Genomic DNA, 13,277 nt, shown 5'->3' on the forward strand with positions numbered 1-13,277 from the left:
AACATCTAAATTTTGAACTACAAATTTTTAAAAAAAGAGATGTTTGCTGCTGAAAGCCATGTGAATCAATTATTTTGGACTTCGGACTTTATCGGATTGTGTATTTTATGAAAGATGTAGTTTTCTTTTGGAATCGTCAGCCTTGCCGGTACAAATTAGTTCAAGAACGTCAGTATTTTGAAGGCACTGGAGATGAACTTGGTGCTGCATGACACATAAATCTATTGGAGATATTTCCAAGTGTTCCACAAGTCCATATTTCTATTCATAGTAATCAGTGAAATGGAATCATGTTGTGTACAATGTTCTTGGTGATACATATACTAGAGTTGGTCCGTTTATATAGCACCTTCACTTAAAACAATATCTCAGTGTACTTGACAATAGTAGTAGTAGGCAAGGATCAGGAGAATGAAAGGTTTTAACACCAAAGGCATAGTCAATTTTTTTTTTTAGATTTTGAAGACTGAAAGGCAAACTAGTTTTAGAAGTGAGTTCCAAAAAAAAGATTCTGTGTTTGCCTACTAAATACAGCCACTAAAATTTACAGTGTATCCTGTGAAATACTTTGAGACATCCTCATGAAGTGAAAGGCACTACAACAAATATCAGTATATTCTTGGAGTTGGTCTGCCCATCTGCCCTCTGCAGATGCATTAATTCATGCAAATTAAAGATATAGATCCCAGGTCAAGCAACACCATCACATCCATTCCTCTGTTGCACCTAATGATATAGAGACCCGTGAACAAGTCACTAACCCAGCTTTTTTGGGCAAGAAAGTAGACTGAGAAGCTGGAAGGGGAGTTAACTTGTGTGCTGTAACCTTTAAAGGAGGTTCTCCGTTGTAGTAGCCTCATCTAATGTATAGCTTTTATCTGGGCCATAGGTAGTGCTGAGGGAATGTGTAGCTGCTTTCTGAGAGCTTACCAGCATGTTGAACCTTTGCTTCTGCAGCTGCTAGTGAACTGTTGTGCAGGGTTGGTTATGGCTGGAATGGGACATGTAATGATATTGAGTCTGCTTCTCCATCCCCTAAAATATCTAGACCACAGAATGTTTGATGTAGAGAAGGCTAAATCAAGGGAGAAAAATACATGTATTTGAAAGGCTCACAAAGCGACCTGAAAATCCCCAACTTGGATAGGGGTGGATAGAATTCATTCAATCTACCCTGACTATTAGAACCCACTGACCGGAATTGCAAAATTCATCCATCCTATTTGAGCAATATTTTAGTGTGTGTGTTAATAGGCTGAACGTATTTGAGATGAAACAATTTGAGTTCTAGAATTTCACATGTCTTGTTACAAGACAGCAGCTACAGTATCAATTTTCACTAATGACTTGACTTCCCAGTCATCCAGTTACTGATATGGATTAATGTAAATGTTAATTTGAGTTTAGTTGGCTCACTCTGTTATGATCGCCCCACTCACTGGCAGATAAAGTTATCTGGCATATGCCTATAGCTGATCTTCTTCCTTACCTGCAGCAGTTTGATTCAGATTGTAGTTTTGTTTAGATGCAGTGGCATATTAAGAAAACATTACTCTAATTAGTTCAGTGTTTTGAGAGCTGGATCCTTCGATGTGTTTTTATTCTGAGAATTGTGCAGTTCCCTCCAGGTATATTGGCCATCTGCTCTTTTGTGCTTTGCATTGTTCTCTCAGCTGCTTCTTTGAATGTTGTAAAATAAAGGCTTAAATGCAATCACCCTGATCAAATCAGGTTGCCGTGGTTTGCATTTCTCATTTGATGTAACTGTATGATCTGCAAATAAGGACAGTTCCTTTCAGGGAGAAGGTCGCTGTTGGTGGGACTGAAATGTTTTAGTTCTAGATGTGGGGAAGTGGATTGTTCAGGAAAGAGTGGATTCTTCCCACTTCTTTATCTAGGAAGTGTTTTGCATGGCTGCTGCAAGTCATGGAAAACAGGGGAGTGCCTCTTACTTCTGTTTTTTTCTCCCACTCTCCCTTGCTGACAACGAGGTTTGGTTCCATAGGTCCCAACTGCTTCTTTTATTGTACACAAGTAGTTATTGATGGGTGGGTAGTGATGAGCGCCTGTGAGAAGCATTGGTCCTCCATTGGCCATTTGCCTCCTTTATCAATAAAAATCAAATGTTTGCACACCCAAAGAACTATATATTTTTTGTTGACATTCCAGCCAGACAGCTCAGGAATTCTGTTCATTTTCTAAAGAGAATGAATCCGTTTTTCTTACACTGGAATCTTGTATATCAAATTGAAAATATAATTCATGTACTATCTACTTCTCATTACATATATTCTCATCGTCATTCAAAATAAAAACAATTCTGTTCTTCCCTAATGTTCGTCTGCTCCCATTTCCTTCAATCTGGAGTCCTGTGGCTCAGTGGTTAGAGCACTCGTTTTGCAAGTGAGAGACCTGGGTTCAATTCCTGGCAGGGCGAAATCTTGGGCAAGTTTCCTTATTCCACACGCCTGATAATAATCCCTCAAGAAAAAAATAATAATAAATTGTTCACTTAATTTCATGACTATTTGTGGGACACTGCTGTGCGCAATTGGCTGCCATGTTTCGCCCACAAATACACAGTCAATTCAGATTACAGTCTATTCTGTGAAGCGCTTTGAGACGTCCAGCAAACATGAAAAGCGCTATGTCAAATGCAAGGATTATTATTAATCTAAAGTATCTATGATATATGTGATACTGGGTTTGAGAAATGGAGATAATATGGAGCGCCATAAGGATGTGCAATGATGAACCTTTTCTGGAATCTGACATTGTTGTCATAATTGTACTGGCCACTTTTAGTGATGGACTTCTAGTACTGCATATTGCACGTAGCTGTAGTTAATACTGTATTATTCTCTTTGATCACAAATCTTGTTTTTTATGACTTTAGCTGGCGATTGAACTTGTAGGAGGCACCAATATAACACTCTGTCTCAGTGAGAAATAACTGTGCAATTTGAAGTGCTTTAATAAGGATTGTTAGATATTACAACGTGAATGTCATATTGAGGATTGAAGCATAAAAGTTACTGATTAATGACTAATCCTTCCTGGACTAATTATCTAACACTTTTTGAAATGTACTGTACACCACAGGGATCATTTTAAAATAAAAGTTTTCTATTGTAATTTCTCAGATCTGTAAGATTTCTGACCTTTATTTGTTGATTACAATTTAAATCTGCTGGAATTTAATTAGTGTCTATCACAAATGTCAGAGGGTTATTTTTACCCTCAGCAACTGAGGGTGCAATAAGGGGACACCACCGATGAGGTCTTGTGTTGCAACTGGTTCCGAATACACTGCTGGAAAAATCATTTGCCACTATAGTTTTATGTGTGATTGACTTTGTTACCGTAAACGACTCCCAACACCAGTGTCAGACTTGTACCCGTGAGTACTGGATGCCAATGTTAACAGGGCTCAAAATGTTCTTTGCAGACAAGTTTGAAAGGACAAAATCTCTAATTCTACTGCTGGTGCCTTTCACAGTGCATGAATTTCACTTGGTCACTGTTAATGTTTTACTGAAATCCTAGTGGCAACGCTGAGACCCCAGATTGCTTTGGGTCACAATTTCATCTGAGAATTATAAAGCCCTTAGAAAAAGCACAGCTGTCTGAGCTATTTTCAGAACTTGCATTATATTTGTGCAGGCTTGGCAGAGGTGCTTTATTTTTTTTTAGGGAGAGTTTTTTTTTTCGCGGCTGGAGAGGTAGTGGACGCTCCAACTGGGGAGGGATCAAAGTGAATCCAACCAAAATTTTAAACCATTTACCTGCACTTTAATCACCCAATTTCATTCAGATTGCATTTGTGTTCTGCTCTCTTTCTTCTCTCACAACACAAAGATATATGTTTTTCTCATTTTTCATTGAATTTGCCACATTTAGCAGCAAGTTGGTGTATGCATGTAGCACTCAAGAGGCAGGTTTGCTGAAATGTATTGTTGTGGAGCTGTGTGTCTTGAACTTTGATCCCTTACTATTGTTTAGCAGATAGAGGCTCCTCCTTCCTCTACTCCTGTTATCCCTGTGATCCCTGTTATGCCCGTCCCTGCTGATGCCAGTGTCTTCTCGTCTGACAGTCAACAGGTTTTGTCCTTTTTTCTTTTCCTTTTATTTGGAATGCCTTACATTTGTTACTGTATATGCAAAGTTTATTTTGTGCGTTTGATAACCATAGCTAACATTATGCCTTAAATGAATGGTAGGTAAAATGGAGTCTAGGAGATGCCAGTTTTGACCCAGCATTGAACTATGCAGTTACTCCCGAGCCAATTAGTTGCATTGACCTTTGCTCTGAAATATCGCCCTGTTCGTGGCTCCTTCTATTCACTGCAGTGATTGAACTGAAAATAATATTGAAGTGTCTGTGATCTCAGTAATTCCATGCTTGGCTCATAGAGCTAATGGAAATTTTGGTGTGTTCTACGGCTCTGGTTTACCCAGCTCAGGAATAAGATGAGACACAAGTTTTACACAAAACGTGCAATCTCAGCCAAAGCGTGCACCCATTGGTGTCTAATTTTGCCCACAAAATTTAGAGTAAATTCACTTTATATTCTGTGAGACACTTTGAGAAGTGGTAAGGCACTATATCAAATGCAAGGATTATTATTATATATATATTAATTCACAAAAACATTTAACTATTTATTTATTATGTCTATGAATGAACAACACAATCCTGTGCAATCAAAGTAGCATGACAGAATTTTTAGGAGCCAATCATTAGGCAGGTATTTGAAAAACTTTGACCAAATTCTTGGGAGTCTCATCAAAACCAATTCCAGTGTGGAGCTTTATGTGGGCTTTTGACATAAAGGCCTTTTGTGAAGTGTTCCTCCAAATTGCTCAATAGTTTGGTGCAACTGGATAGATTTACTGTGTTTACTCTCACATAGTCTGAATCGAAGGACCTCAAACCCTAATTAAGTAAAGTTTGAACAAAATGTACATTAAAGAGATTAGATGATACTGAATATTGACATAGGATTTCAGAGGTTGGGCTTGGTTGTTCCTGTAAAAAGCTGTAATCCTATACCCTTCATCTTCATCTGCTACAGATTTGTCTAGCTCATGTCATGGACTGCACCTCTCAGATTCACTGGTATGATCATTAAGTTAGTACCAGGTTCTCAAATCAGTGTTGGCAGAATATTTTGCGTTCTAACTACAAATCAGCATTTTGAAAGAGCAGGTTATCCACCAATTGAGATGCAGAACCTTTCTTGTAAGGCTATTAAATTGCCAACAGCCTCCAAAACGAACAGCTCAGCATTTCCTTAGGGATTGAAATATTATAATTGTTGCATCTGAAATTCACCCCAGCAATCGGGGTAGAAGCTACCTCCCACAGGGACTTGGGGGAAATGAGTAAAATTTGCTATCTTGTCTTCCTTTCCGTGCCACAGTACTCGCAATTGGGTTCTTCTCCAGCTTAGAACCGCTGAATGCCAGCGGTAGAAATAAAATCAAAATTCATGTCAGATAGAACTCCACTGCCAGAGGTCTTGCTGCAGTGGCTGGTGTGAGTGGAGCTCTGCTGAGATGCTTAGAATATTTATACTTTGAAAAAAAAATCTATTTCCAGAACAATCCAAATAAAATCTAGAAACGACTATCTCCAAATTCTTTCTACTGCAGATCCAAATATTAATTTTCTTTAGATACTTGGAGGATTTTTACTCACTGTAGTAACTTTTGATTGCAACATTCTAAGCATTTTAATGAGTAAATGCATTGGCTATAAATATTAATTACGTTTGGAAGGCCCAGATAGACGGAACAAAGAAGGTTCAACTGAATTATTAACGCAAAAAAATCCCCATTTCTGAAAATGAAAGCTGAGATAAATGAAAATGTATTCCTTACATCTTCAAAAGGTTCCAAGTGTGAATTATTTATATTGAATTTTTGACTAAGGCCACTCTAGTCCAAGGGAGTTTTGTTGCTGTTCCCACCCCCACCTGCACATGTTGTTGATGTTAAGAGGGTGGGCAGGCTACCTGCTCCCCAGACTGTTGATCTTTATTTGAAACTGTTTGCAAGAGTTTGCATAAGGATAACCCTCCCTTTACTCTCTTTCCCACCAGTCCCCCACCCCCCCATCCCAGGAAGCACCTTGCATCTAACCCTCAATGAACTGTTGAAATCTAGAGTTTGTTATTGGATGTCCAATCTGAATCCTTTCCCCTTTGCACACTTTATGTTAGCAGAGCAATACTTTTTAAATGTGGATTCTGAACATGATTGTAATTCACATTTAAAAAGAAAAGGCTGGTGAAAAACAACAAACTACTGGCATTTATGTGGGAATTGTCAACCGCTTTTATGCTTTAGGGGACATCTTTATGACTGGCCAACAATGAATTGTATTTAATTTATCTACTAATAACAGCCATTACCCTTTAGAGTAAATTCTGTGAAGCACTTTCAGATGTTTCAACTGCATGATAAGACGTTTATATCAAATGCAAGGATTATGATTTATTAATTTGAAATGACGGATTTCTCTTTGCAATGGTTCCTTGTGTTTGACTTTGTTTTCTTGTTTCTCTTTCCTCTCAGGCCAATCCACCCCCAGTCGTAGTGAATGCCGATTCCTTGGAGTCTCAGCCTTATGTAAGTTGCATTCGGTTTGCAATTCCACGTTTCACTTTGATCCTTTTTTTCCCCCATCTTTAAACCAGAAAATGTAACTCCTCTGGTCTCCTAACCAGACGAATAAATGTGAACTGTATCTGACCTGATGGACATGAGATAAATGTTAAGAGGCAGGTACATTCTCCTTGCATTGCTGATCCACCAGGAGTTGTGTTCTATACAAAGACTTTTTCCCCAACCATCCATGTGAGTTTCCCAGGGGTTGGTGCAGTGTACAGTATGTGTTGCAGACCGGTGACATTTGTGAGCTAACAGGCAGCCTTAACTACAAGCCTGGAATCGGAATTCATTGTGGACCTAAGTTGCTGTAAACAGGGACAGAATCAAACTGCATCTCCAAATACCAAGTAATCTCACCTGCCTATCTCAAGACAGCTGAAATACCGTAGAAAGGTTTAAATTGCTATAGAAGCATAAATTGAACCGTGTGTTGGATGATGGGTCTTGACATTTAATGTCGAGTTTTAAAGGGACTTTTACCATCTGAGAGGCCAAATGTTTACCAGTGTTTTCTAAGGTGGCTTTGAAGTGGTAACAATAACTGAAAGTTCCTCTTTTGACAGTCAGATTCTTAGAAGTTGATATATTTGCGAAGCTGTAAAATTATTTAACTCCAAATATCTTTGCTCCTTCATGCTTTTAAATCAAAGCATCTGTCAGTACAATCTCTACCCCCCTTCCGTGTGAAACTTATGGAATCAATGTAATTTAAGTATTAAGCTCTTCCCTCTTCCAACCCCTATAGTGAATTACTTTGGAGAATATGCAGTTAAATAATTTACATTGGGAAAATTCAGGCCACAGTATCTGCCAGAATTGAACTTGTAAACCAGTTCTGTTGAGCCAGATACCTTCAGATTTTCTTGTCACCAGCGTCTTATGATTCTTATCCTTTATGCTGCCTCTAATGTGCTGACAAGAAACATTTGAATTGTTGTTACAATCTAGATGATGGAGAACAACTAGCTGACAGTAAAGGTGATTCATTAACCAGTCAGGCTCCACTGCCACATCTTAATGTTTTCTGAGCACCATTGTTGTATTACCATCTGCTGCCTCTTATTCACTAAGTTGATGCACCTCAATATCCTCTATCAATCCAGCATGTCAGCTTGGAATATCAGCACTTAATGTACTTTATGTTTCAATGCTGTGGGTTGCCATATGCAACAGTTTAAGTGGAGAGCTCTGTTCCTTCCAATGGTTCCCCTCCTCCTGAGCGTTGATACCTGCGGAAGTTACATTTGCTACATGGCCTCCAGTGTAAGCTTGGGTCCTAGCTAGTGAGTGTCCAGCAACCCCCCTTAAGGTTTATCCCAATCCAAATAAGCCTTGAGCCTTCTCTGAGAATCTGACTCCAATTCTGCCTTTTTCTTGTTTCTTGTCCTAATAAACCAGAAGAATCAGTCACCTACCTCAAGATTGTTTGTGGAAGTGCAAATAGGTTTCTGTGTTTGCTTGTAAAAATAGTTACTAAATATGACATTAATTAATGTGAAAATCTTTGAGACCTTTCAATGTCATAGGTACTATCTAAATTCAAGCTTCATCCAACTTGAAATGAGTTTTCGTGAGGCTGTGGTTAAGTTTTGTAGTTGTTCCAGAAGCACAGGAGATATAATTGAGCACAGAAACAGTTACCCTAATAGTGCAAAAAGATGTCAGACATGAACCTGGTAATTGTAGGCTAGTTAGGTTATTGAGAAAATGTTCCAAAGTATCTGTTAAGTCATCAGTGCTCACCTAAAGAACACAGAGCGTGAGAGGAATTGTCAGCATGGGTTTCGAGTGCTAATAAGTGCCTCACCAATCTACTGCAGTTCTTTCAAGGGGTAACACAATTTATAAAGGATATAAATCCACTTGGAGTTTCAGAAAACATTTGATCTGGTTCCACAAGTTAGGCTTTTCAAAGAAGATTAAGTCTCCTGGAATTGCTGGCTAATTAGCTAATTGGATTGGAATGGCTTTAGCAATAGAAAGAAGAAGGTTACAATAAATAGCAAAAAGCTGTGGTGGGGTTGAGGCAGTGGCCCGCAGAGTTCCACAACAATCCTTTTTGGTTTCACCTGATGTGCACATTCCACAGGGGTCCTGGATGGTGATCAGAACTGAAAATCCTTGTTGAGTTTTCCCTCCTTTGGATAAGCAGTGCTGAATGCCTCTACTGGATTAGCTACCTCAGCACAGACTGGGGGATGGAATCTGACCTCTTCCAAGTCAGTGTGCCATTGTGTTACACCAGCTGGTGCTTTTATTAAATAGGTAAACTGAGGAAGACAGTTGGATGCTTATCTGAATAAAATCACATTCATTGAAATAGAAAATGTGCATAATGAATGGATGTCCTTCAGCAACGGTGAGAAACCACTGAATGCAATTTCTAACTATTTATTGAAAATATCTTATCAGTGTGAAGCTGTTAGGGTTCCTTAAATCCTAGAATGCATCTCAGAGACATTTCAAGTCAAAATGTGTTTTCTTCACCTTCTGAAGACGATTGTTAGACACATTTCAAATTGTTGGACTTCTGTACCTTCTAGAGAATATTCATACATTGGAGGGAATGGACATACTAATTGCTCAGGCCCAGAAAATACGAGTGTCTTAGCTGAAGCCAAAGCCTTTGGGATCTCAAAAGTGCCCATTCTGCTGGAATTTGCCTAGCTAAAACTTCCCACCTGTGTGAGTTTGCTTCCTGTTCCTTGTCCAGCTTGGGTAATCCTGTCTGCTAACACCTGAGGACCTCTTTTCGGGTTGCATCCAAGACACATCTCAAAGAGAGAAGGAACTTTACTTGATATTTATTATAACTGGCCGTATTGTAAAACAAAAAGTGACCCGAATTTAAAAACTATTATACCTCTATAAAAGTTCCTCAATTTTAAACATATTAGTACGTATTTCCTGACTTTAGCATCATACCTAAACTGTATCACCTTTTGTGGATAGTCTTAGAGGAAAAAATATGCCCCTCATGTTAAACATGCCCCTTTTAAGTTTTTACCAGGACCATTCTGGAGCCACATTGTTGCCTGTGCAGCTAAAAAGCCATTTATCAGCACTTTCATTCTGGTAGACACACAACTATTCTGCAGTGTTTGTCATGGGACCACATCTTGACTGTGTACAATCCAAATTCTAAGAATATGCTGTGGATTGAAAACTCTGTGCTTCGTGTGAACCTTCTGTGCAAAGTGTTTTGTAATCTCAGTTTACATTTAAAACTGCTGGTCAGAACCAGATAACGCAGATAATTCTATTTGATATTGTTATGAATTTCTGCTCCAGTTGCAACCTGTAAAACTAATGGATGTGAGCGCCACAGAGGGAATTCTATTCAAAATGTCTGTCTTTTAGGTTGTCATTAACTATCATTTACAGGAGGAAGTAGGACTGAGAGTCACATCTGTATAAGGATGGTATTTAGCCAGCAGTGAACCTGGTGATACTTTACTGAGAAACAATTAGGGAGCAATTCAGATAAAAGCACTTCCCATTTAATCTGACACAATCTTGTTTAATTTTACAGGATTTTCGCTTTTTCAAGAAAGGTAATAATTTAGGTCACCATTTGAAGGACGCAACATTAAAAAACTGGGTTGTGAACAGAGTAATACCCGAATCTAGTATCTCCCTAGCAATGCCCTCCACTCCAATCCATTACTGGTCATATAACCACGTCCAGATTTCAAATTCTGTCTCCAGTACAATGCCTTCAAATCTCAGTTCCACTTACCCCTACTACATTCCTCTTCGAGCTCCAGCCAAGTATCACTGCTGCTGCATGTCAATGCGATACTGATCTGCAATAGCTCCTTTGATTCAGAGTCTAAAATGGGCCCTTTATCTCAGATATATAGGATGCTTAAAGGGAACCTAGAATTTATCATCCTTATTTAGAGACTGCAGTGAACAACGTTATTTTACAAACGGGTAGTGTTGGGTTGTTTCCCTGTGACAGACCTGGAGCCAGAAAACAATGCTGAAGAGGCAAGGTCCAGCAGAAAGTATCGGACAGAAAATTATTATTGGGCCTGCCTGCATTGATTCTGGGCAGAGGTTATATTTAATACATGGAGATGTTTTATTCAATCCATTCACTCTAGACTTTCTGTGGGCTGACTTCTTGTTAAGGAGCTAGCCTTGGTACTGAACATTATAAAGCCAGACTCTCACTTTGAAATCAGCAGCGAGAATAAGAACCTAAAGCACAGAACAGGAAAAGGTTATTGAGACTTTGAGACTGTTTCTTCTTCATGGTATGCATACTCCACCCCTTTCGCTCCCCCCCACCCAATCCCACACTGCTGCTGATAGAATATAATCATGTCTGTGTTCCCTGATGCTGTGTTGGAATAGTCTTAATTTATAAATTTTAAATGCTAGCAAATCAAAGTTAATAACTGTGCTGGTAAAACTCATGGCACAACAATAGATTAGGAAGGGCTGCAATTAACCAGAGTTGACTTCACTCAGAAGATAACAAGGAGAACTTTGGCGGTCTCCAGCTTTAGTACATCATCTGGCTCCCACTGCCCATTCCATCTCCAGCTGGACCCTCACGTAACAGTGAGCGACTTCCATTGTGCTGCTTGGAGGTAATTATGTAATGCTAAGTGGTCATCTAGATGGGATAATGGGGAATTGATTTAGCTGGTGAGAGACTGCACTGCGGTTTGCTTAGCATTTCTTCTTCAGTCAAGATTCTCTCTGAAAGTTTGTCTGTTGAAATAGTATATAGAGCCAACTCAAAAACATATTCACCTTCAACCTTCATTGTCTCTATGAACGTAGGACCTTCCCTTCTCTTAGAATCTTCTTGATCCTAACAAACTAGTGTCTCTATCTAAACAGATGAGTGTTGAAGGTGATGATGCTTCTTACAGGATGACTGTCAGATCCTTACCTTGATGGAGGATTAATGAACTCTTGAGTCCCAGTTATAGACCTGCCATTAACCCATATTTTAAAGAATGTGGCCTCTGTACTGACACACTTCTGCCTGAAGTAATCTTGGATTATTCATTTCTGCCTTAGACAGTCTTTGATGTACACATCAATGACGAACCATATCCTCATCTCTTACTGCACCCTTTAAAACAGCTGCACAAAGTAATGTACTATATGTGTTGTTCAGAACTATTGACTTCTAAAAAAAATTTAATTAAGAATTCAAGCCATCAGTACAGCTGTTCATCTTTCCCAAATCCGATTAGTTGGGAGTGTTGCTTTCCAAGTTGTCCAGAGCCGAGGAGATCAATTCCAACCTGTTATGAACTGAAACAGGCTAATTTGATTTAATGCAATGTCGATTTGGCTCAGGTAGTGGAAGTGTCATCTGCTTGTATGGCACGTGTTGTAATTAAGCCCATCTGTCACAAGGAACAATTACATGCCGTCGCTACAAGTTCCTACCTAAACCTGCCAATCTCATAGATCACTTGATAATGAGAGCTCTGTAAGCCTGCAATTCCTGCTGAGAGACATTGGTACAGATTGTGTGCGGAGCAGGTTTCTGGTGGTTTGCAATGTAACCTGAGCTTTATTAGTTTATCCCTGTAACTTGCTTCCAGTACCTCCATTATTCATTATATATCAAACTGATCCGAACCCTTCAATTAGATTGCAGTCCCTAGTAATTTTGCAACATGCTCGATCAATAATGGCTTCATCTGCTTCTTCTCCATGTTTGCAAACAAGACAATTTAGTCTTGCAAGATACCATCAGCTCTTAGATTTCTCTGTATCTAACTCCTCACATGACGTAGCTTTTATTCCCACTGAATCTTTTTCTTGTGAACGTGTTCAGTGCTGATATTTTCAAATCATCTTGGTTTCAAGAAATGGAATATCATGCAAAAAAAACACTGGCTTCAAAGGAGAATAACGATCTGGTTGTGGTTGGAAATTAAACAGTGCATGGGTGAAAATAATAATCATTTAAAATGCACACAACACAAGTGACAGACAATATTCTAAATAGATGTTTACTTCTAATATTATGAAATGAAATCCCAGAGAACAATTCTCATAGGCCATCCCTAAACAACAACTTGCATTTACATAGTGACGCAGCGTAACGTCCCAGAGCGTTTAAAATACATTTTGTTTGTCTAATCCTTTTGACAGATTAATCTCGATCTGACTCCCATCCATTCCCTCAGAGGCAGGAGCATGGAACTTTGGAAAATGTTGGTGAAATTGTCATTGCACATTTGTCAGTGACTCTTTTTCACCCTTTATATCCTGGTCAATGTCCCCCTTATAAAACTTTAATCTTGTTGATTTGTGGTAAAGTTACATTTATACATCCTGCTGATCCAGGAATTTTTTTAACAGGTATCATTGAGAAATATAAATCACATTTGTTTGTTTTGTGAGATTTTCTTTCTTACTCTCGATGGTTTCATGTCATATGCCAGCTCTGGCTGAGAGGAGGACATGCAGCTAGCTGCCAGATCTCTGCTAGCTCCAATCTGAATTTACTGCAAGGAATAGTTGGCGTGCAAACCTTGTGGTGAGTCTCCCTTCTGCTGCCCATCTGTAGCCTGAACTGTTTTCCTCAAATTCAGGGATGATGACCAGTGGGTTTTCTGTAT

The 13,277-nt window shown here is 39.0% G+C and overlaps 1 protein-coding gene across 7 annotated transcripts in view; it reads left to right on the plus strand.

The window, feature by feature from the left end:
* Positions 1-13,277, plus strand: part of LOC103181252 (disks large homolog 1) — a 198,152-nt gene that overhangs the window by 114,820 nt on the left and 70,055 nt on the right. For 4 of the 7 annotated variants that reach the window (XM_042339091.1, XM_007897864.2, XM_042339089.1 and 1 more), the window contains exons 5-6: positions 4,003-4,101; positions 6,580-6,633. In XM_042339091.1, the coding sequence (XP_042195025.1) occupies positions 4,003-4,101; positions 6,580-6,633 (153 nt within the window). The remainder of the gene's footprint in view (positions 1-4,002; positions 4,102-6,579; positions 6,634-13,277) is intronic. The other 3 variants (XM_042339092.1, XM_007898107.2, XM_042339090.1) reach the window with 2 other exon arrangements.

This window comes from Callorhinchus milii, unplaced genomic scaffold (assembly GCF_018977255.1).
Source record: "Callorhinchus milii isolate IMCB2004 unplaced genomic scaffold, IMCB_Cmil_1.0 Scaffold11, whole genome shotgun sequence".
Classification (NCBI taxonomy): domain Eukaryota; kingdom Metazoa; phylum Chordata; class Chondrichthyes; order Chimaeriformes; family Callorhinchidae; genus Callorhinchus; species Callorhinchus milii.